The following is a 20,797-nucleotide window of genomic DNA, read 5'->3' on the forward strand; positions in this document are numbered from 1 at the left end:
AAGTTACTGGTGAGGGGGGAGTTGAAAGGCCCTGAGATGTGGGCAGAAATCCTTGCATGCTTACAGGTTTTTATTGTTTTCTTAAGGCTCTCGGCCATTGTGCATGAAGAAATATCCTTTCTAGAATACTTTGGGGGGGGGGGGAGATAAAGAAAAAAAAATTATTTCCCCCCCAGCGCCCAGAACAGACAGCTCTCCGCAATCCTTGGGAGACCGGCGCGACTTCCCACAGGGCTCCCACGCCTTGTGGATATCTGCCTGAAGCCCAAACCAGGTCAGGGAACAGCAGGATGGCGGCGCTCCGAGCTTGTGGGGCTGGCAGCAGAGAGAAGCGCATCCATGGGACTCTTAAGAGTCTCCTCCAGCACCAGAATTCAAAAGCATCAATTCTTCAGTGATCATCCTTTATGGTCCAGCTTTCACTTCCATATGTCACTACTGGGAAAATAGTGTGGTGCAAAAATGTATAGGACAAGTTCAAATACCTGCTGGAAATGGACTTCCGGGTTGGTGCCTCCGGTAATGGCGGAATTCCTCTGATTGGGAGGAATTTGCCCTGTGGATATCTGGGTCTGGCCGCCACGGCGAAGGTGGAGACCCGCAAAAAATCACAGGCGGGAGAAGCCTGTGAACGTGGGATTCGGTGGGCACCTTTTGCGCCTCCCCTACTCGCGGGGAAACCCGGTTTCGGGGATCCAGAGCGACGTGGGGTGAGTGGTGTGGTGCTTCGAATCGTCTGCTTCTTCCACGGAGTGAAGCCGCACAGCTGTTGCCAGAGAGCACTGACTTTTGACTTCAAAGTAATTACCCGTGAGTAGAGCTGAAGCGGGAGAATTGGATTTCTAAAAGTTTAATTTAATTTGGCATCGAAATGGGGAGGTTCAACACAGGAAGTCCGCCTCCCCCTTTTGTAAATAAACTGAAGCAATGAGGCTGCAAACTGAAGTCTTGGAAAGCCCTTTGTAAAAGAATAAATTTCCACCGGTAAAGAATATTAAATCCCCCTTGGAGGCAGGAGAAGAGGAGGGGAAGCTGTGGACTGAGTATGCCTGCAGGAGAGAGTGAGGAGAGTTAAAATACCGCCGCTCTGATCCTGGAAACGGGCTGCTAGCAGGACTGACGTCTTTTGAAATGTTCATTGACAGCGCTTAGAACTTTCTTTGACAGCTAGCTAAATAAGACAGATACATTGTTTCTACTGTCTTTGGCTGCTTCTAAAAAGGAGTAAAAGTAACTGAAAAAGGAGTAAGAGTAACTGAAAACTGAAACTAACTTTGGATTGTTTGAACTTTGTTTAAAAGAAGACATTATTGACTAATATAAAAAGAAAATGCTTCCCTCTAGTGGAAGCCTTTGAAACTGGTTGTTTTGCAAGAGCTGGACTAGGGGAATTTCCAGCTGCAAGATAAAAATTGTGAGACTCTGGGACTGACCTTGAATCTTTTAAGTGTTATGGCAAATGGAAAGGAAAAAACAGATCAGTCAACTGCTGAAAAAACATTAAGGCCCAGGAGAGGCTCAACATCAGGCCTTTCTGCTTCTCCTGTTGCTGCTTTTGCATTAGTACAATCAAAACCAAGAGGAATGTCGACAGAAGAAGTCTTAGTGGTTCTATTAAATAAGATAAATGATTCATTGGAACAGCTAAACAGGAAAACAGACGTGATAAATGTGAAAGTTGATGCTACAACTATTAAAATTGACTTAAATACAGAAAGTATAAATAGTCTGGGACAAAAGGTGAATACTAATACAGAAACCATCCAGAAATTGATACAGGAATCTATTTTGATACGGCAAACTGCGGAGGAAGTCAGGGAGAAAGCTGTTGCTGATGAATGCGAAGTAGTACAATTGGAGAGAGAGAGAGTCCCAGCCCTGCAGAGGCATCTTGATAAACATAAGGTGACGCTTGCTAAGAGTGAACTTAAAGAAAAACAGACGAATTTGATGATTGGAGCCCTGCTTGAATTGGAGGGGGAAAGTTTGATAGATTTTCCCACACAGGAATTTGCTGAATTTTGGGACTTGGACTTGGCTCAAGGAGAGTTTAGAATTCTGAGGGCCCTTAGACGTGGAAGAGGAGGGGGGAAAGAGAAGAATAGACTAAGAGACTGTATGATCACCCTTCGAGCTAAAGAAGGGAGAGATAGAATTTTGGGTTGGCATTACCAGAAGTACCTGGAAGTACAACAGTCAAGAGTGGAAACTTCTAAAGACGTCTCGAAATATCTTTTGGATCTTAGGCCTAACTATGGAGATATTGTTGCCCTGCTGAGAAGGAATAAAATCATCTTCAGGTGGAAGTTTCCCCAAGGCCTATCTTTCAGTTTTAAAAGAAGGAAAATAAAGATAAGATCAGTAGAGGACAAAGTAAAGTTCTTCTTTAAATACGAAGAAGGTTGATGGACTATATGGAATTGGCGGAAAGGACTGGCAGAATCCGAGACCAAGGAGAAGAGTCGGTGGAAGAAGATTGGAAAAAGTTTAAAGACTATTTATAGAAATATTGTAAAATTATGAATGTTAGAAAAATGTTGGAATGAAGTTATATGGCTTTAGTAGAAATGTTATAAGGAATTAAGTGTAAATAGATTAATAGAGTATTAAAGGGAAAAATAATTAGAATGTATTAAGATGATTATAGGATAGAAAACAGAGGAAGATGGAAAGGAATTGCTGAAACAATTAATAGAAGTGGAATACAAAAAGGGAGGTGTGAGGAGGACGTGGAAATAAGTGAATGAAAGATAAGATATTGAAACTGTTGGATGTGTTTGATGTATTTTAAATTGTTTTTGTTTTGTTTTGTCAGTTTAATGTGTTAGTGGTATGTAGTGTTTTTGTATTGTATTGCATTGTCTTTTTTTCCTTCTTTCTTTTTCTCTTTTTTCTTTTTTCTTTTCTTTGTAATTGTTGGAAAAGTAATAAATATTATTTTAAAAAACAAAAACAAATACCTGCTGGAAATGTAAAGAAAAAGAAGGTACCATTTATCATATGTGGTGGACTTGTCGGTACCTACAATTCCTAGGTTTGTTGTTTTTTAAAAAAAGTTATTTTAAACATTTTCTTCATTTCATTATATATCATCTCCCAGAAAGCTTTTATTACCTTACAAGTCCACCAAAGGATTCCAAAGGAGCAAAAAAGACTTTTTATGTATGTGACAACAGCATCAAGGATCTTGCTAGCCCAGAGATGGAAAGACGACAGAGTCCCTACCAGAGAGGAAAGGGCAAACTAAGTTGTTGGACTATGCCAAAATGGCAAACAGACTGGAAAACTCAGGAACCAAGAGGACAAAAACTTTATAAAAGAATGGGAAAACTTTATAAGTTATTAAGGAGATCACTGTAAGCAGATGGAAACACTGGCAGGATTTTGATTCCACTTGTAACAATTACCATGGACAATATCGACTGATATAAAAGTTAGAGTTTGGAAGTATATGCAGCTGTAAAGGTTCAAAATGGAACCCCATGGAGGGGGTGGGGGGAAGTCGCGAGATTCAGAGCAATCTCTGCATATGGATATATATTCGGATAATTATAATTTTGTATTTGTAAAATAAATAAAAAATATTTCAAAATAATAAATAAAATACTAATAGTGTGGCAGGGGGCCCAACCTATATACACCATTCCAAAGAAGGAAAGTCATTGTGGTGGAAAACTCCTTCCCTGACCAACACCTACATTTCAAGAGAGCCCCTGCATAGGCAGATGTAGGATGTGGCGCTGTGGTCTAAACTACTGAGCCTCTTGGGTTAGCCAATCAGAAGGTCGGCGGTTCGAATCCCTGTGACGGGGTGAGCTCTCATTGCTCGGTCCCAGCTCCTGCCAACCCAGCAGTTCAAAATCATGCCAGTGCAAGCAGATAAATAGGTACCACTTTGGCGGGAAGGTAAATGGCATTTCCGTGTGCTCTGGTTTCTGGTATGGTGTCACATTGCACCAGAAGCTGTTTTGTCCTCCTGGCCACAAGACCTAGAAAAGCTGTCTATGGACAAACGCTGTCTCCCTCGGCCTGGAAGCGAGATGACTGCCGCAACCCCATAGTCGCCTTTGACTAGACTTAACCGTCATGGAGTCCTTTACCTTTTACCTTTACTCCTCCCCACTCAGAGAATCATAGAATTGTAGAGCTGGAAGATACCCCAAGGATCATCTAGTCCAACCCCCTTCAATGCAGGAATATGCAGCTGTCGCATACAGTGGCGTAGCATGGGTTGTCAGCACCTGGGGCAAGGCAAGTAATTTGCGCCCCCTAACCCATGGATTTTAGCAGGGGGCAGAGAGCTGCGAGTGCGAGCGCGCCCCCCCAGATGTTGCACCCGGTGCGGCCGGCCCCCCCTGCACCCCCACGCTACGCCACTGGTCACATACAGGGATTGAACCTGCAACCTTGGCATTAAGAGCACCACGCTCTAACCAACTGAGCTATCCAGCCTCATTCATCGAAGCTTCAGTCACATCTCAATGTGGTTTAGCTATAATCCATAATTGGAGACTTCCAAAAGTCAAACTCCAAACTAAAAGCTGAACAATACAAACTGAGCAACTCACAAAAACGTTTTGTAAAACAAGAGCCTGCCCTAACCACCTAATAAGGCTGCGAATGTGTGACTGGTATTGTGGTTGAAGAGAAGAGCTGCTCCGGAAAGAGATGTTTGGCCATCAGCTCAGGCTATAGCAGCAAACCTCCAATGCTCCTTCGACAGCCCTGCTCTCTGAGAGGCTTCTCTGCAGCCTCTGCTTCCCAATGGAGGGGGAAGATGGTTATACTGCTTTGAACTTCCACTCTAGGAGGGCTGCATCAGGAACTGCCACTGGGGCTCATAAACAAGGTACTCAGTTCAGACCCCTTCGTATCTTCCAGTTTTTGTCTGATTCCACTGTAATATATCGGTTGACAGAAGGACATGATTTTCCTTTTCCTTTAGATTTATCCTGTTTATAAGCAGTATTTTTGTTTGACTAATGAGACGGAAATACAGAAGGGAGCATGGCACCTAGGGATAGGGAAGAATTTCAGTTTTGTTTGCATTTTTGTGAGAAACTACCCAAATTGCACTATTCGAAACAAAACAAAACTGTATTTCAAAATTCGCACTTGTGTTTGAATTTTGCAATGCAGTTCTTCAGCCACAAAATATGCATATACTGGTGTCTATAAAAGTGCAGACACTCATTTAAATAATATACAAAAATTCAGAGGAAATCGCTTGCAAAAATGTGTATACATGAAAACTGCATATAAAAATGTGGGAGAAATCTGAAGTAAATGCGGATGAATTTTCATTAAAAATAAATAAATGGTTGGAAGCAATTCTCAAAGTTAAAGTTGACTTTTAAAATGATCAGTGCTACACAAGTTTGAAGGGTCTCGGAATATGTAAAGGGAGAGGGAGTTATCATTTGAAATTCACATACAAATGAAATCAAGATCTGGCTGCATGTTTTTAAACATGAGAGCAGAAATGTTTCAGAGTTTTGCCATTTCTGCATAGTCCATTAATTTCTGTAGCCAGTTTTCTCCCTTCTGGACTTCTTTTCATTTGAGGGCAAATAACATTCTTGCAGCTGTAGTTTCATACATAAATAAATTTCTATACTGTTTAGGTAGTTCTATTCCTATAATTCCCAAAAGAAAAGCTTCTGGGGTTTTTTTTTTTTTGGTGTTTTTTTTTTTTACAAATGTGTTATCTTAAAGAATTTTAGAAAGGAATGGAAATGGTTCAGTGAATATTTACAAATAAAATGTAAACAGACATTAAGACATGGGCAGGATTATTGTAAATCCCTGCAGTTGTTTATATATATATATATATATATATATATATATATATGCATAAAAGAATAAGTGAAGATAATTTGGAGTATGCAAGAAATGATGAAAATAAATGTAAGGAACCGCATAAAAGGGGGGAAGGAAGCTGAGGTTTGATATGTTAGAATTATTGTTGAAATATTGTAATGCATATAAATGAAAATTATAAATAAGATTTTTTTTTTTAAAGGATGCAGAATTGAGGATAATGCAAATAAAATTTGGTATGCTAGTTAGCTTGGAAAATAAGATGTTATAATATGCTCTTATTCAAATTCAAAGCATGCAAGTAGCATTAAGCGTGCACATAGATGGGTCTTTGCTTGTTGCTTTTTCTGCAACATTTCACACTCCTTCCCCCAGCCTAGTGAAGAAAAAACACTTCTATAGATGCTGCACCCACTGTCCTGGCCAAGGCACAGTTTAAAGGTGTGAGCATGTTGCCTGACCACCCGCTCCACCCACATCCTTTTCCTATGCACCTACTGAGCCCTGAGGCGACCCATGGTGAAAACTACAGCGCCTGCCTGTCCTTTTGTCTGCTAACACCTGTTCCCCACTGGGCCTCCCCAACAAAGGTTGGTGACTCATTTCTTTCACTGCAACCCAGGACACGTTTTCAAAGGCAATGGCCAAAGGTTTTGCTACAGAACTTCGTTCCACCTCAGGTCCACTTCCTGATTAAAGAGAATGCTTCGTATTTTAGCATCTGGCGGTCCATTTCTTTTTGTCAGGTTAATGAGCAATATTGGTAGGCAACTAAATAATTGGACGGGCAGAGTAACTTCCATTTGGACCATGTCTGTCTTACCAGGCACATCTCATGCCTGTAGGAAGGGATTTGCACTGGCTGCCCATTAGATATCAAGCCAGATTTTTAAGGTCTTCTTACTTATGTATAAAGCCCTAAACAGCTCTGGACCAGATTTCCTAAAAGAACAACTTCCCTTTCATTGGCAGGTAAGGGTATTAAAAGTACAAATGAAGCCCAATTAGTCTTGCACAGCTTCCTGATTCTTGGGTTTTGGGAGGTGGGCTCCTTTCACCGAAAGCACTAGCGATATGGAGGGCACTCCATGATGAAATACAAGCCTATTCATCTCTATTGGCATTCTGCGGGCTTTTAAAGATGCCCCTGTTTACACAGATTTCTCAGCATAAATCTCATGTTTTAATTACTGCCATGTTTTAAAGGAATTTTTATGTCTTGATGCAATTGTTTTATTGTGCGTTTTAATGGCGGTAATATCAAATGAAAGCTAAAAACATGTCAATTTACAAAATGAAAAGAGGAGGTGGTTTTATGAGGCAAATAGATTGCAGTATTGGAATGAAATTTCCATAGCTAATGGCTGCAAGACTTCTGAAATTAGACCATTTAGGGAATGTATATAAATATTCCCAAGCTCACCAGCTGTCAGATACATCTGTAAATAGCCCTGATTTTTTTCAACCACTTTGGATGGTACACTTTCTGTGAATATATAGCTCAGTTCGTTAGAACACGGTGCATATACTGCCTAGGTTGCAGGTTTGGTTCCTGTATGCTAGAACTGCATAGATTGGACTAGATCTTCCTCAGGGTCCCTCCAATGCTACAATTCTGTTTCTTCTACACAAAAATCAATGTCACACATCCACTTTTTCCTCTAAATAAAAATAGCAAAGTATTTCAACCTGCTTCCTATTAGTGGATGAATGTTTTCTGAAGATTTTTAAAATTCAAACTAATAGAAAACATCAGAAATAAAAGATGGTTTATTTCCTTCGCTCTATTTCTCTTCCCTCCTTTTGACAAAGCATGCTGACGACAGCTGACACACACACAACAGACACCAGAAAGCTCCAATATATATTCAATCAGGCCATATAGCAAGAGGAGCACAAAATCAATGACAGCGAGCTGAGCATAGTCAAGGGGTTACGAACAATGATGAGATTTTCAGGGTGCAAAGTTTATCAGTACATTGGTATCAGAGACTGCTCATTTCTTTCTTTCTTTTGTACAAAATAAAATAAACGCACCACCCTGTTGTCAGCTTCATTCCGGAGCTGACAGAGGCTGGGAATGAAAGCAGGCAAAGAGAGATAAGGACACTGGAATGTGAGCTGGTATGTGAGAGGGAGGGGGGGCAGTCTAGTGGCATAGCTTGAGAGAACAGAGAGCAGGCAGCAGATGGCAATGAGTCAAAAAATACCAATCTTAGCTCAGAAACAGAGGGAGACAGGCCAGGAATAGCTAGCTCAAAAACTCAAAGGCGTGAAAAGGTCAGTGAGAGGAGGGGGAAAGAGCAGAAGCGAAAGGGTTTTTCCCCCTGTTGGAAGAAGAGGAAGGAGCGGAGTTCAGACGTGGCAACTGCAAACCTGGAGTCAGACATGGAGTGAAGGAGCTCCGGAGTGATTTATGTGTTTGAGCAATAAACCTGAGATAATTACTGCCGGTGTCTCACTTCTGTGGGAGAGCCAAGCCATTACGCCTGTTTAACTTCCCTCCACCGCTACTCGTCTTCTCTAGAATCAATTTTACCTTTATCGTTGCATTCTGATTGTTTTTATTTTCTCTACATACATACATATGTCATTGATAATTTATTGTTTTGATGCATTTACATTCTTAATTGAAGCATATTAGCATGCCTTTTTTTCTAAAGGGAATTCATTAATGCATGAAACATTATTAAAAAACAACAAAATATTACTATCTAAAATATATAACCTTTTGCTAGATTTGGAAATGATTGACAAGGAAGTGAAAGAGACAATGATTAAATGGGTGCAAAATTCGGCCACACAATATATTTAGAGCAATGGGAGAAACTTTGGCAGGAAGAGATAAGGTTTACCACCTGTAGTACAATAAAAGAAAATTTCATCAAAATGTTCTACAGGTGGTATTTAACAGCAGTCCAATTAGCAAAAAACCGATAAACTGAAATCCAACCTTTGTTGGAAATGCAACAATGCCTATGTGGTGGAGTTGCACCCCAATTAAGTAGAGAAATACATCAGGAGTTGAAAAAAATGATTAAAATCCCATTAACGAAAAAACCAGAGGCTTACCTACTGGACCTTTTAGGAAAATAAATACCAAAATGGAAAAAAAGAATTTTCTTATATGCGACCACTGCAGCTAGGATAGTAATAGCATCTAAATGGAAAGCTAAAGAATTACCTACCGAGGAGGAATGGATTCTCAAATTAAATGAATATTTTAAATTGGCTAAATTAACAGCATGCATGCGACAGCAGTCAAATCAAAAACTAAAAAACAAATGGCAATGCTTTGATGATTATATGTGTGCTGGTCCCGGGGGGTTACCGTGCGGCATGGTCCGAGTCCAGTCCAAGGTCGAGGGTGTGGTATGGGGGCTGTCCATCAAAGCTGTAGCTGGGTCCAAGGCAAGGAGTCGGGTGAGGGCAGGAACTCTGGCAGAAGAGCAGGACAGGGTGCAGGCAGGAACAGGTTACCAGCAATGTTGCTCCCGCAACCTGGGTCTGGGCTGGCTGGCTTTTATCTCCACTGAGGCATAGGGTGGCCCTGGTCCACAGGTGACTCGCCTCTCCTGGCCTGGAGGCGAGCACTCCTCCTGCGAGAACTTAGTTCCCTCCGCCTCTCTGCCCTGAGCCTCTGCAGCTCAGGAGAGGCTGGAGGGTTACCGGACCCAGAGGCAACCTCACCTTCCCCTGACGGGGCTGAGAGTGGAGCACCTGCAGGCAATGGGTCCTCGATCACCTCCAGAGACAGAGCAGATTCAGCTGGTGTCTGCTCCTGAGGATCCGGCACAAGTGATTGCCCTTCAGGTTCAAGCCCCAGTCCCGGCTCAGCCGGTCCTGGAGGCGGGGACTTCTGTGCAGGCTGGGATTCCTCAGGTTCAACCTCTGAATCCAATTCCCAGGCCATCACAATATGACAAAATATTGCTCCAAGAGAGACTGCTCATTTCTTGCATGTGGAATGGGAGATCAGCTTTTCTCATTATCATGCCTGCTCCATCAAATCTCACTCTTATTTTTGTCTTTTGTGAACTTCTTCACAAGCCCTTCTAAATTACACAAGTTTAGCCTGGCAGATCTCCACATTCCTACACCACTTCCACACACCCCTTTAAATGCCTCCTGACAATTCAATGTTTCAGTGTGCATTTCTCCTAATGTGCACATTTTTTGTTTGCAATTTTGCCTAGCACACTGTTTTTTTCAAGCCATCCCCTAATACGGTGCATTTTGGTATGTTGGCAGTTTACTAAACATATACCATTTGCCTGTTGCCTCCTGAATGGATTTTTTTTTGTCAAAAAACAAAACAAAAACAAATCACCCAGCCTTCTCCCTGTGATGCTTGTTAGCCTGCAATGAGTTGCAGGAGACTCTAGTCTAGGCACTGCTGACTCACATCATTCAAGTTTTCCCTCTCCTCACAGATGCTTCTGGGCTTCCCTGTTGGTACCGGATCACCCTGTTGGCAAGCGGCTTTGTGATCATCATCCTGGGGGTGGCTGTGACAGTCTTGGGTGAGTATTATTTATTGTTTCATATATGAATTGCTGTCCATGTGGCATCCTGAAGTGGTTTACCATACAATAAAAGCACATACAGAATGATGGTCTAAATAAAAACAGTTAGCACATCTTCCATTAGCTCCAGCCCATTTGGTTTGGCCCCCTCTCCTGAGCCCTCCTCCCCCTCGCACCCCAGTGGTTTCAGTTGGCTGGGTTGGTGTGCATGGAGCACCCTTTACAAGTCTGGTGCATGGCCATGTTCTGCGTACTCCCATGAGCTTTCTTCAGGGCCATACCCCTTCCACAAAATCAGGTATTGCAACTTCTTTCTTCGCATCCTGGAGTCTAGAATTTGTTCTCCTTCATACTCCCCCTCTTCTTCTACCATGATGGGAGGCAGAGGTGCTTGTCTAGGTGCCTGGTAAGGGTGTGCAGGCACGACAGGCAACAAAACTGATCTGTGGAAGATGGGGTGAATCTTCATGGATACAGGCAATCAAAGCCAGAAAGTCACAGGGTTGATCTGATCTACAACTTCAAATGGGCCCACCCTCTGTGGCTCCAATTTCTTGCACCTGCCTTTCTGTGGCAAATCACGTGTCAACAGCCATACCTGATCTCCCACCTTAATCTCAGTGCCAGGTATTCTGTCTGCATCAGCCAATCTCTTACAGGTTTCCTTAGCACAATCCAAAACGCTCTTTTTGCAAACTCTGTATTACTGTCAGTTCTTCTATGAAGTCTTCTGCTGCCGGCACTGACAGGGAGTCGGTCGGGGATAGGAAGGTGCGTGGATGGTATCCATAACTGGCAAAGAAGGGGGTCTGTTGTGATGAAGCATGAAGAGTGCAATTGTATGCAAACTCAGCCAAGGAGAGTTTGGATACCCAATCGTCTTCCTGGTAGTTCACATATTCTGATTAGCTGTCAATTGGGAGTAGATTGACAGCTGAGGAGAAGTAATGCCAGTTGAGTAAGTCAGTGAGGGAGGGAGGTGTGAGGCAAACACCTCCTAAAGCTGAGGTAAAAATGGGTATCTTAGGGCTGAATAATAAGCTGTTCTTCCCCATTATGTTAATAATGGTTTGCTGGTGAATATCAGAAGGGAGCTGGGGGCTGTGTTAGACCAAGTTGCTGCCCCAGATAAAGACTGTAACAGAAAGAAATGGCAGAAGTGTGTCACCATTGTCTTATCATATCCATCATCTTCTCCCATTCCTTGGCCTCTATATTTTGATTTTGTGCCTTAACATTATGCCTATTCACTTAACTGACTTTCTTTGTTTTGTGGGGGCAGCTTTGCAGTTGGAAGCTGAAAAGGGAAGAATTGTGCTGAACAATGGTGGATGCAATGCCTCAACAGACAAGTTTCGGGCTTCCCTAAGACACAACTTCTGCAATCAAAATCAGTATAGTTCCTCAGGTAGAATTGATATATTGTACTTCTGTCTCTTTCAAGCATAGTAATTGTATGTAAGATCTTGCTTTCAGTTCACATCTATGTTGGTTTGAGGCATAAAATCTTCTGTAAAGAAATTAATTTCATTCATTGAAATTCATTCATTTCGTAGACTCATAGAATTGTAGAGTTGGAAGGGACCCTAAGGGTCATCTAGTCCAACCCCCTGCAATGCAGGAATCTCAGCTAAAGCATCCATGACAGATTGCCGTCCAGCCTCTGCTTAAAAACCTCCAGGGAAGAAGAGGCTACAACCTCCCTCGGGAGACCATGCCACTGTCAAACAGCTCTTACCATCAGAAAGTTTTTCCTGATATTTAGTCAGAGTCTCTTTCCTTGTAACCTGAATCCATTGTTTCAGGTCCAACCCTACTGAGCAGCAAAAACAGGCTTGCTCCATCTCCCATGTGGCAGCACACATTCCAGCTTGTCAAAATCCTTCTCAAATTGTGGCACCTAGAACTGGACACGGTACTCCAGGTGGTGTTCTCATAGTTTGGTGGTAGAGCACCGATCTTGGATGCAGAAAGTCCCAGATTCAATCCCTTGTGTCTCAAACCGCTGCTGGTCAGTGTAGACAAAATTGAGCTAGATGAACCCCATGGTCTCCCTCAGAATAAGGCAGCTCCCTATGGTCCTAAAATATCAAGCATTGGTGGTGTCATTCTAGAGCTAACTTCACACTCCACTCTGGCCAATGCCTTTCTCACTAAGAGCCAGATGAGGGAGGGGTGACCTCTGGCACAAAGCCACTTCCTTTGCTATACCAAGAACAGCATTTAAGGCCATTAACTCACCTGGCTAGTTCAACAACGGACTAATCCAGGCACGTCCAACTTTGAGGAGTTTCAGAGAGTACCCTGCAAACCATCAGATTGCTGGACAGCTTCACTCAGCCGAGAGATGCTGGGTCTTTACAGTTGCAGAGCAGTTATGTTTTTCACAATCGAAATGGAGGCCCAGTCATAATCATTAAATCAATCTTTCCTTCTACAGATAATTCCCCTTGCAAAGTGTGCCCTATGCAATGGCAGCTCCACAGGGACAAGTGCTACTGGACATCAGAAAATATTAAAACCTGGGATCAGAGCAAACATGACTGTTCAACAAGGGATTCCCAACTGCTGGTCATCCAAGACAAAAAGGAGATGGTAAGGGGACAATTGCATATTTCAGGCAATGCATTCACATGCAGGTTAATTCTGAAGGACACCTGAGTTCAACTGAGCTTAACTCTAGCTTAGTAGTGTTGCAAATTTAATTCAGTTGTAAAACAATACACAGATGAAACATATAAACAATATCATACTGATTTGTTCCTCAATGATAACTTTACATTATAATACTATATGATGTAAAATGGCACTACTTTTGCAATATCTGTGTTATTTGGATGATATAAAGTAAGAAAACTAATCACAAGTCACAAGTTCTTATTCACAAGAGTTGGTTTTTAAAAAAAGGCAAGTTAGAAGGAGGAGGCTCCTTGTGTTGTCAATAAGATACTAACAGGAAAAGACGCTCTGTGCATGACTTTGCAATCCACAGCTGCAAAAAACGCAAGGGAACGTCCTCCTGGTAAAAAGTAAGATGCAAGCTGGATCGCAACTCCGGATTCGGATTGCTTTCGTCTCGACCCCGGACTCTTGGGGCCACTGATTAGCGCAACTTTAAAAGTTTCACTCAAGGTGCCCCTGCTTAGGTCTACAAAGGTGGGAGGGAGGAAGCACACAAGTCTGCGTTTTGAAGAATCAGGTATAAAATTGTTCTATGATTCAAATGCTTTTAATGATTAAAAAAAAAAAAATTGGCTAGAATATACATTTGGTTTATCTCCTGCTGTTTAACACTCTCCACATGTGGGACAAATATTCCCTAGTGCTAAATGGCCTCTAGCATTCTACAAACTCCAAATATATCCATTCTTATTAATACCAGTGATGGTAATTATATAAATACTCAAAGCCACCCTACAGAACAGCATCAGAAAGCTTTTAATGGTCTTTTATTTTAAAATGAATATATGCACACGATAATATTCACTCCAAAGTTGTATCTTATGCATTGTTGGGAATGATTATGCCCATTTATTTAAACTAATTTAGTGATACCCAATTCTGCAGAGGATCAGACTGTAAAAGAATTACCATAGGTGCAGTCAGTGCTCAAATGATTATTGCCCGCAACAGAGAGATTTGATACAGGTGCATTGGAAGTTAGGCGCTTAGCTGTGACACCACCAAGGAGAAGGACCCCTCCCTGTAGCCACCTTTCTTGACACAGGGTGGGCATGCCAGCAGAGTATCCAAATTCAGATCCTAAGGCACAGGCAGGCTAGAACAGGTGCACGTGTTCTTTTTTTTGGTAGTCTCTGAACTTTTTGTACTCAGCTGTTGGAAAGCGTCATACTGAGCTGCTTGGCATGCTGATTTAGCTGAAAACTCTTTTCATGGCAACAGCAGAATAGCACAAAGACCTTTTATAAAGTCAAAAATACAAGGAAGAATTCTGGATAACTCCAAGGCTTGCCACAAGTTTGTGACATTCTGGTTGGTCCTAATATGGGTTATTTACCTAACACTGCATTTTGGAGGCTTTTTTTTAAAAAAATGAGCCAACAGGGCTCCCTATGCTTTTTTAATGTGTCGTCCCCCTCACCCCACCCGCGTCAAGGCTATGCAAGGATAAACTCTGCCAGTGGAATTTCCGCCCGTCCTGCTGTAGTTAAAATGCAAAGAGGCCTGGCCAGCGGGGTCCGTTTTTTAGGTTTCTTGCAACATGCAGTCAGTAGCAGTGGTTACATAACTTTATGACCACTGCTCCATAGCAACTGTTGTTATACAATTCCATTCACCATACAGATGGGGTTTGTACTTTTGGTTTCATTTCATATTGAATTGACATAGTTAATGGATACAGTTTATAATAATTTGAGTTATTGTAAGTTACCATGTATATGCAGGTCATGGTTTCAATAATTCATTTGCAGTTTATGAAGCATTTCTGTATCCTTCTGCTGTGCTGAAGAAGAATTCCACAAAACAGTGGGTATATCCCGAATCACTGTTCACGACGTCTGTTTGCGGACCACTTCGGCAGCGTTGGCCGACGTAAAACAAAGCTTTACGGCTTGTTTTCACCAGATAAGACTCTACCCGTTGCTTCTTTTGGAGACTTGCATTGTCTACAAAGACTTTCAGAGACTTATAAGACTTATGTTTATTTGGTTCTATGTTTTCAAGAGAATCCATCAAGAGTGCATAATTTGTGACTTTCAGAGATTTATAAGATTTCTGTTTATTTGGTTTTGCAGAGAGTGCATATGTCATATATTTCATACTGTTCAATGTTCTGTATAGATTATATAAAGAGTTTATATTGACATCACATTGTTATAGTTGGTCATCGTGTTGCCTTGGGGGAGAAGAGGTGGCAGCAGAACACAAGAAAAGGAGGCACATATATACGCACACTTCTCAACCTCAGGATTGTCGGATTTTGGGGGGCCGCATCCCCCTCTTTCCCTTCCTCCTCCTCATGTTGCACTTGTGAGGAAATCAGCACAGCCCTTTGGCCACAGAGGCGGAGCGCCCGCCTGTCTGCCTTCATTGCCTGCACAGAGGGATTCCCTCATAGCAGGAGCTACAGAAAAGTCTTCTTTATTTTGATACGGAAGGGGGGGCATGTCTTCTTCACCTCCTTCTTCGCTACAATATATCCATTTATTTCCAATTGTCAATGTCAAAGTGACTAAAATCTATAAAATTCATAGAAAATCAACGTGCCAATTTGCTCAATTTCTCTAGGACTCCATGACACCTCCCCTGTCCTCCATAATCCCCCTCAAGCAAGGTGTCAAGACCCTAATCCTGTCAAATCACTCTGCCTGGCCTTTCCTCCGGGCAATGCCAGGTGGCAGACTATGCATACATGGACCATTGTCTTCTCATCACCGGGACTCAGGATGTGCTTATCTGCGCATATCTCCAGCTCTGCATATTCCCCCCTCCCTCCTCCATAGGTTAATCCTGTGTAACCCAACCTCTTCTTAATATATTCATGATGTAATCTGTGTAACCCAACCTCTTCTTAATGTATTCATGATGTAACTGGGATGTATTTTGCACTGTATTCTGGGACATGAAGGGAAGTTTCAAAAGTTCATGTCACCGCTTTCTCGCGGTTCAATCTCGCCTTGAACCTGCAATAAACTTGGATCTTCTGCAGTTTGCTGCTGTCTCCGGCTGAGCTCATTTTCCTCCGCAGGGACCCGCGGACTTAGTCCGACGAGCTGGGTGGCAGAGCAGCCTCGCACCCAGATTTTACTGTAACAATTTTGGGGGAGGGATAGCGGTGGCAAGCCGATTTTGCGTCCCCCTCTCATCTGTCCACCAGGTGGGGGCCCACCTCACCACCCCCTAGCTACAGCCCTGCATCCTCTGTCCTTTCTGATTTGTGAACTGGTTTGCTGCAGATCCAGGGTTCTTCACGATGGCTGCTGGAGCTGGCAACACCTTCCTGGTTCATGTAAGCAGATTTTCCTCCTCCCCGAATTTCAAACCTAAAATATCAAACAGAACATATGTTGAAATAATCATAACAATATTTCTATTATTAATATGCCAACCATCTGACTGGGTTGTTCCAGCCACTCTGGCCAGCTCCCAACAAAATATTAAAAACATAATAAAACATCAAACATTAAAAACTCCCAATACAGGGCTGCCTTCAGAAGTCTTCTAAAGGTTGTACAGTTCTTCATCTCTGGCATCTCATGGGAGGTTGTTCCACAGGGCAGGGGCCACTACCAAGAAGGCCCTATGCCTGATTCCCTGTAACTTCACTTCTCGCTATGAGGGAACTGCCAGAAGACCTTCAGAGCTGGACCTCAGTGTCTGGGCTGAACAATGGTGGTGGAGATGCTCCTTCAGGTATATAGGGCCAAGGTCATTTAGAGCTTTAAAGGTTAGCATCATAGGAGCCAACTCCTAGGTGCCGGGATCCCTTTGGCCCCCTATAAAATATTTGAGGGGGCTGCCCCCCAAAATTAATGGCCACTGCCACTCAGATGGTGTGCATGTGTTGCATCTTGTAATCTGTTATATGAGGCAGGTCCAAGCAGGAGATAACGAGAGCATGCAGCACTCTGGTGAGACAGTACACAGGCAGGTAGGGTCTCAGCCGGTGTACCAGATGGAGCTGGCAGAATTGACCTGCCCCTCCATGGACAGCTGTGAGTCCAAGATGACCCCAAGGCTGTACAGCTGGTCCTTTAGGGGCCATGTAACTCCATTCAGGACCAGGGAACCCCCCAAACATGCCTGTGCCCTGTCCCCCAGAAACTGTACTTCTGTGTTGTTGGAATTCAACCTCAAACCATTAACCACATTCCATAGAAAATATCCATAGAAAATATCCATAGAAATATCCATAGAAATATCTGCAGAAGACCAAGCAGCAGGAGAAACACCAAGCATAGGTGCAGGAAGGCCTGGATGCAAATTTTCACCTGAAGAAGGCATTTTCATTCATATTCATATAATACAAATATTCATATTTCTAGGCAGCTTTTCCACCAAAATGTTTTCTTTAGAATCTGGCCTAGAAAGAAAACACCAAACTCTCGCTGCACTATGACTGAAAATGAACTTCTATGTGTGCTGCTCACCACAAGGAAGAGCGAGAAGGCTTCTGGTCAGTTCCTCCACATTCAGGCAGGCTACTAGTAACAACTGTGAAACTACAAAGGTGCCTTTGACAGTGGCGTGCAGTGAATTTTTTCATAGGGGAACAGTTAGGGCAAATGGCGCCAGCTTGCGACTGGAGCAGGGGTGAGGAACATCTCGCAAGTGATGTTGAGACACTGAAATGTCCAGCATCCCGTCTCCCTCTCTAAGACAGGCAAAAGTTTCCCGGGCTTTGGGAAGGAGGTGCCAGACTTTTATATGTCAATATTCTAATTTACTGGGAACAATTAGGGGACTAGCCTCGTCCCCCATGTCCACTGACCGCAGGTCACTGGGCTAGGACCAGGAGATTTGTAGCGCTTGTGGAATATATGCAGTGTCTTTTTTCAAGGGGTACTCAGCACCTGCACATTTTTCTTTTGCAAATGTTAAAAGCGTGGCACTTACTATAAAAATTTTGTGGTGAATACTGGCCCCTTATTGTCTATATATATTAAAAGCACTGCATATGTGCCTTCTCAAAACACATCTGGGCAAGTATTCCTTGAGTTGAACTATTTTAACTGTTACACTGTTTTAAAGGGCTTATTACACATTTTCATTGTGGATGCTCACCAGTTATTGAAAATGGTGCCACTGATCCATTTCCAAGGCTCCTGGTCATTCATCCTTTGGAGACCAATCCAGTGGTCAGCAGGACCTTTGTATCGTCTCAAGAAGCTCTTAATAAAGAAAAGAAATGTTAATACATTTTCAACCCTCATCCAAGTGGAGAATCAACTCCATTTAAGGCTTCAGACTCTGCTCTGTATCTTTCCACTCACCATCTCCTCTTGGGAGTCAATCACAACCAAAGAGGCATTGAAAGAGGCACAGTAATTCTGGCTATAAGTCCAATTTCTGTCACTGTCCGAAAAATAGTAGCATTTCCTTTGGTAGCCAATCCAGCCGTCCGGACAGTACTCAGTTGGAGTGGAAGGAGAAGGTAGGGCAGTAGGCAATACTTCACAACTTCTCCCTATTGATAAGAAGGGTATCAGAAAGTGAGACAGATCATTATCCATAGCTTATAAATAGTCCTACCCAAAATAAAGGTCAGGCAATGTACTCCACTCATCAACATTATATCTGTGTGCTGCCTTTCCACAAAAGGAATCATGCTCAAAGCAGCTTGCAACAAAGAAAATGGGAACACATCTCAAGCAGCATAAGAACAATCACACAAAAATATAGTATAACAACATAATTGCAAATACACCAGACACAAAAACTGTGTGCAGGAGGTCTCTGGTCAACCCCCATCATCTCCAGGTGGGGCTGGATAAGGGTGGGGAAATGAGGGTAGGAGGGAGGGCAGAAAGCCCAGTGCCCATCTCAGCCCACAAACTCAGGAGGTTGCAGGACACAGAGCAGCTTCTCTTGTGGCTCATGCATAGATCGTCAGCCTCAATTGACTATCCATGAAATACACAGCCAGGGTCTAGTTGACTCTCCCTGAGAAAGGCCTTTGATTAGAATTGTATCGTACAATTTAAATCACTTGAAATTGTGTGTGTATTGTGTGTGTGTATTGTATGTGCATATTGGTCTATTATTACAGTACATGAAGTCTACCTTACCTGAATGTGGGCTTCCATCTGCAACTGCTTCCAGGTTACCAATAAAGCTATTCTAGCTACTGAGGAGAGGAGATCTGTGAGAGCAGGTGGCCTGTTGATAACCTGGCAGAAGTTACAGCAAAATGGCTCTTCACTTACTTGATAAAGCAGTGCTGCTGCTGATGATGATGATGGAAATGATCAGCATGACATTAAGCACCAAAATCACAATTATTACAGGAAAAGAGAGTTTCTTTTCTCCATTATTGCTCAAACCTGCAGAGGGAAATAAAGGAGACGCACATAGTTTACTGTATAGGCCTGAATATAAGCCTCACTTTTTTCCAAATTCTGACAGTGAAAAGTTAAAGTGCAGCTTATATTCACGACCTTACAAAAATGGGCTTGGAGTGAGCATTTTCTCTCCCCCCCCCCTTTAATTTTAAAGGTGTAGCTTATATTTGGGTGCAGCTTATCACCAGTAGAAAAAGTAAAATAAAAATAATTAATATAACTGGAAAATCAACATTTTAAACAGCTGTATAGGCTTGTTGGCATAAGAAGAGGTCTTCAAGAGATGCTTAGAAGTCAGAAGTGAAGATGCTGGGTGTATCTCTGCTAGAAGAGCCTTTCACAGCCTGAACTGGTGGCGCTAAATGCCCAACTTCCAGCTGAGGTCACTTGGGCTTCTGAGAAATGGAGACAACCAGATGTGCTCCCGTGGATGATCTTAGTGATGAAGCTGGGGTATAAGGGCTCAGGTGGCCCTTAAGGTATCCTGGACCAAAGTTCTTCTGGTCTTTGTATATGTAGACCAGGCATAGGCAAACTCGGCCCTCCAGCTGTTTTGGGACTACAACTCCCATCATCCCTAGCTAACAGGACCAGTAGTCAGGGATGATGGGGATTGTAGTCCCAAAAGAGCTGGAGGGCCAAGTTTGCCGATGCCTGGTGTTGACCTTAAACCTGGCTTAGCAATGTATTTCCATCCGCTGCAAACATCTTTTAGCAGAGGTGCCATGTACTGTCAACCATCTGCCTCCATCAGAGGTCTAGGCATTCTACAAAATCTGGAACTTCACAGCTGGGCTGGAGGGCAGCCCCACATAGAGCATGGTAGTAATCCAGTTTCTTTTTAAGAGCAAAAGTTGAAGGGACTGCAAGAACTGAATGGAATGTGATACATGCCAAATGCCACATGGGCAATGCCAGAAGACAGAGGGCAGCACAACCCATTGTATGAATCATTAACGGTTAGCCAATGTATGTACACATGTGCAAGCAGGGAAATTTGAAATTTACCTGTTTGAATAAGCTGAGCACTTGCTCTTTTAGAGGGATTGTAATCCCATCCAGAACAGGTAAGTAGCCTTCCTCCTGGCAATGCAGCTGTTGTAACTGTAACATCTGTCCTGCTAAGGTGGACTTCCAGTGTAAATTGCCTGATAGTGGCAGCCTTGTTAAATCCACTGGCTGCCAAGATTGTAAGCAGAAAACAGTGCCAGTCAAGGGAGCTGCAGTGCCATATACTGCTATATTATAACTGTGTACACAGGGCTTTGGAGCAGGGGTGAGTAACCGGCAGCCCCCCAGATGTTGCTGGACTCTAACTCCCATCAGCCCCAGCCATCATCGCCAGTGGTCACAGGTAATGGGAATTGTAGTCCAACAACATCTCAAAGGTCACAGTTACCCATCCCTTTTAGAGCATCTGAATTGACC

General features: G+C 42.9%; 3 protein-coding genes across 5 annotated transcripts in view; 2 read left to right on the top strand and 1 right to left on the bottom strand.

Annotated features, from left to right (window-relative positions):
* LOC310670884 (C-type lectin domain family 2 member D-like) overlaps positions 1–20,797 on the top strand; it is a 291,130-nt gene that overhangs the window by 105,168 nt on the left and 165,165 nt on the right. The window lies entirely within an intron of this gene.
* On the top strand, positions 4,406–16,212 carry LOC310672934 (killer cell lectin-like receptor subfamily F member 1; the record flags this gene model as incomplete). The annotated part of the gene is made up of 5 exons (XM_083430618.1): positions 4,406–4,849; positions 10,254–10,343; positions 11,629–11,754; positions 12,787–12,941; positions 16,186–16,212. Exons 1-5 carry the CDS (start codon positions 4,765–4,767, stop codon positions 16,210–16,212), a joined length of 483 nt encoding a protein of 160 aa, XP_083286744.1. The 5' UTR covers positions 4,406–4,764.
* LOC310670889 (early activation antigen CD69-like) overlaps positions 16,136–20,797 on the bottom strand; it is a 54,282-nt gene continuing 49,620 nt past the window's right edge. For all 3 annotated transcript variants that reach the window (XM_083426724.1, XM_083426726.1, XM_083426725.1), the window contains exons 3-6: positions 19,235–19,351; positions 18,302–18,495; positions 18,093–18,199; positions 16,136–16,351 (exon numbers count right to left, since the gene is read on the bottom strand). In XM_083426724.1, coding sequence (XP_083282850.1) covers positions 16,213–16,351; positions 18,093–18,199; positions 18,302–18,495; positions 19,235–19,351 — 557 coding nt within the window. In that variant the 3' untranslated portion in view covers positions 16,136–16,212. The remainder of the gene's footprint in view (positions 16,352–18,092; positions 18,200–18,301; positions 18,496–19,234; positions 19,352–20,797) is intronic.

This window comes from Podarcis tiliguerta (genome assembly GCF_965153285.1).
Source record: "Podarcis tiliguerta genome assembly, chromosome: 2".
Lineage (NCBI taxonomy): Eukaryota > Metazoa > Chordata > Lepidosauria > Squamata > Lacertidae > Podarcis > Podarcis tiliguerta.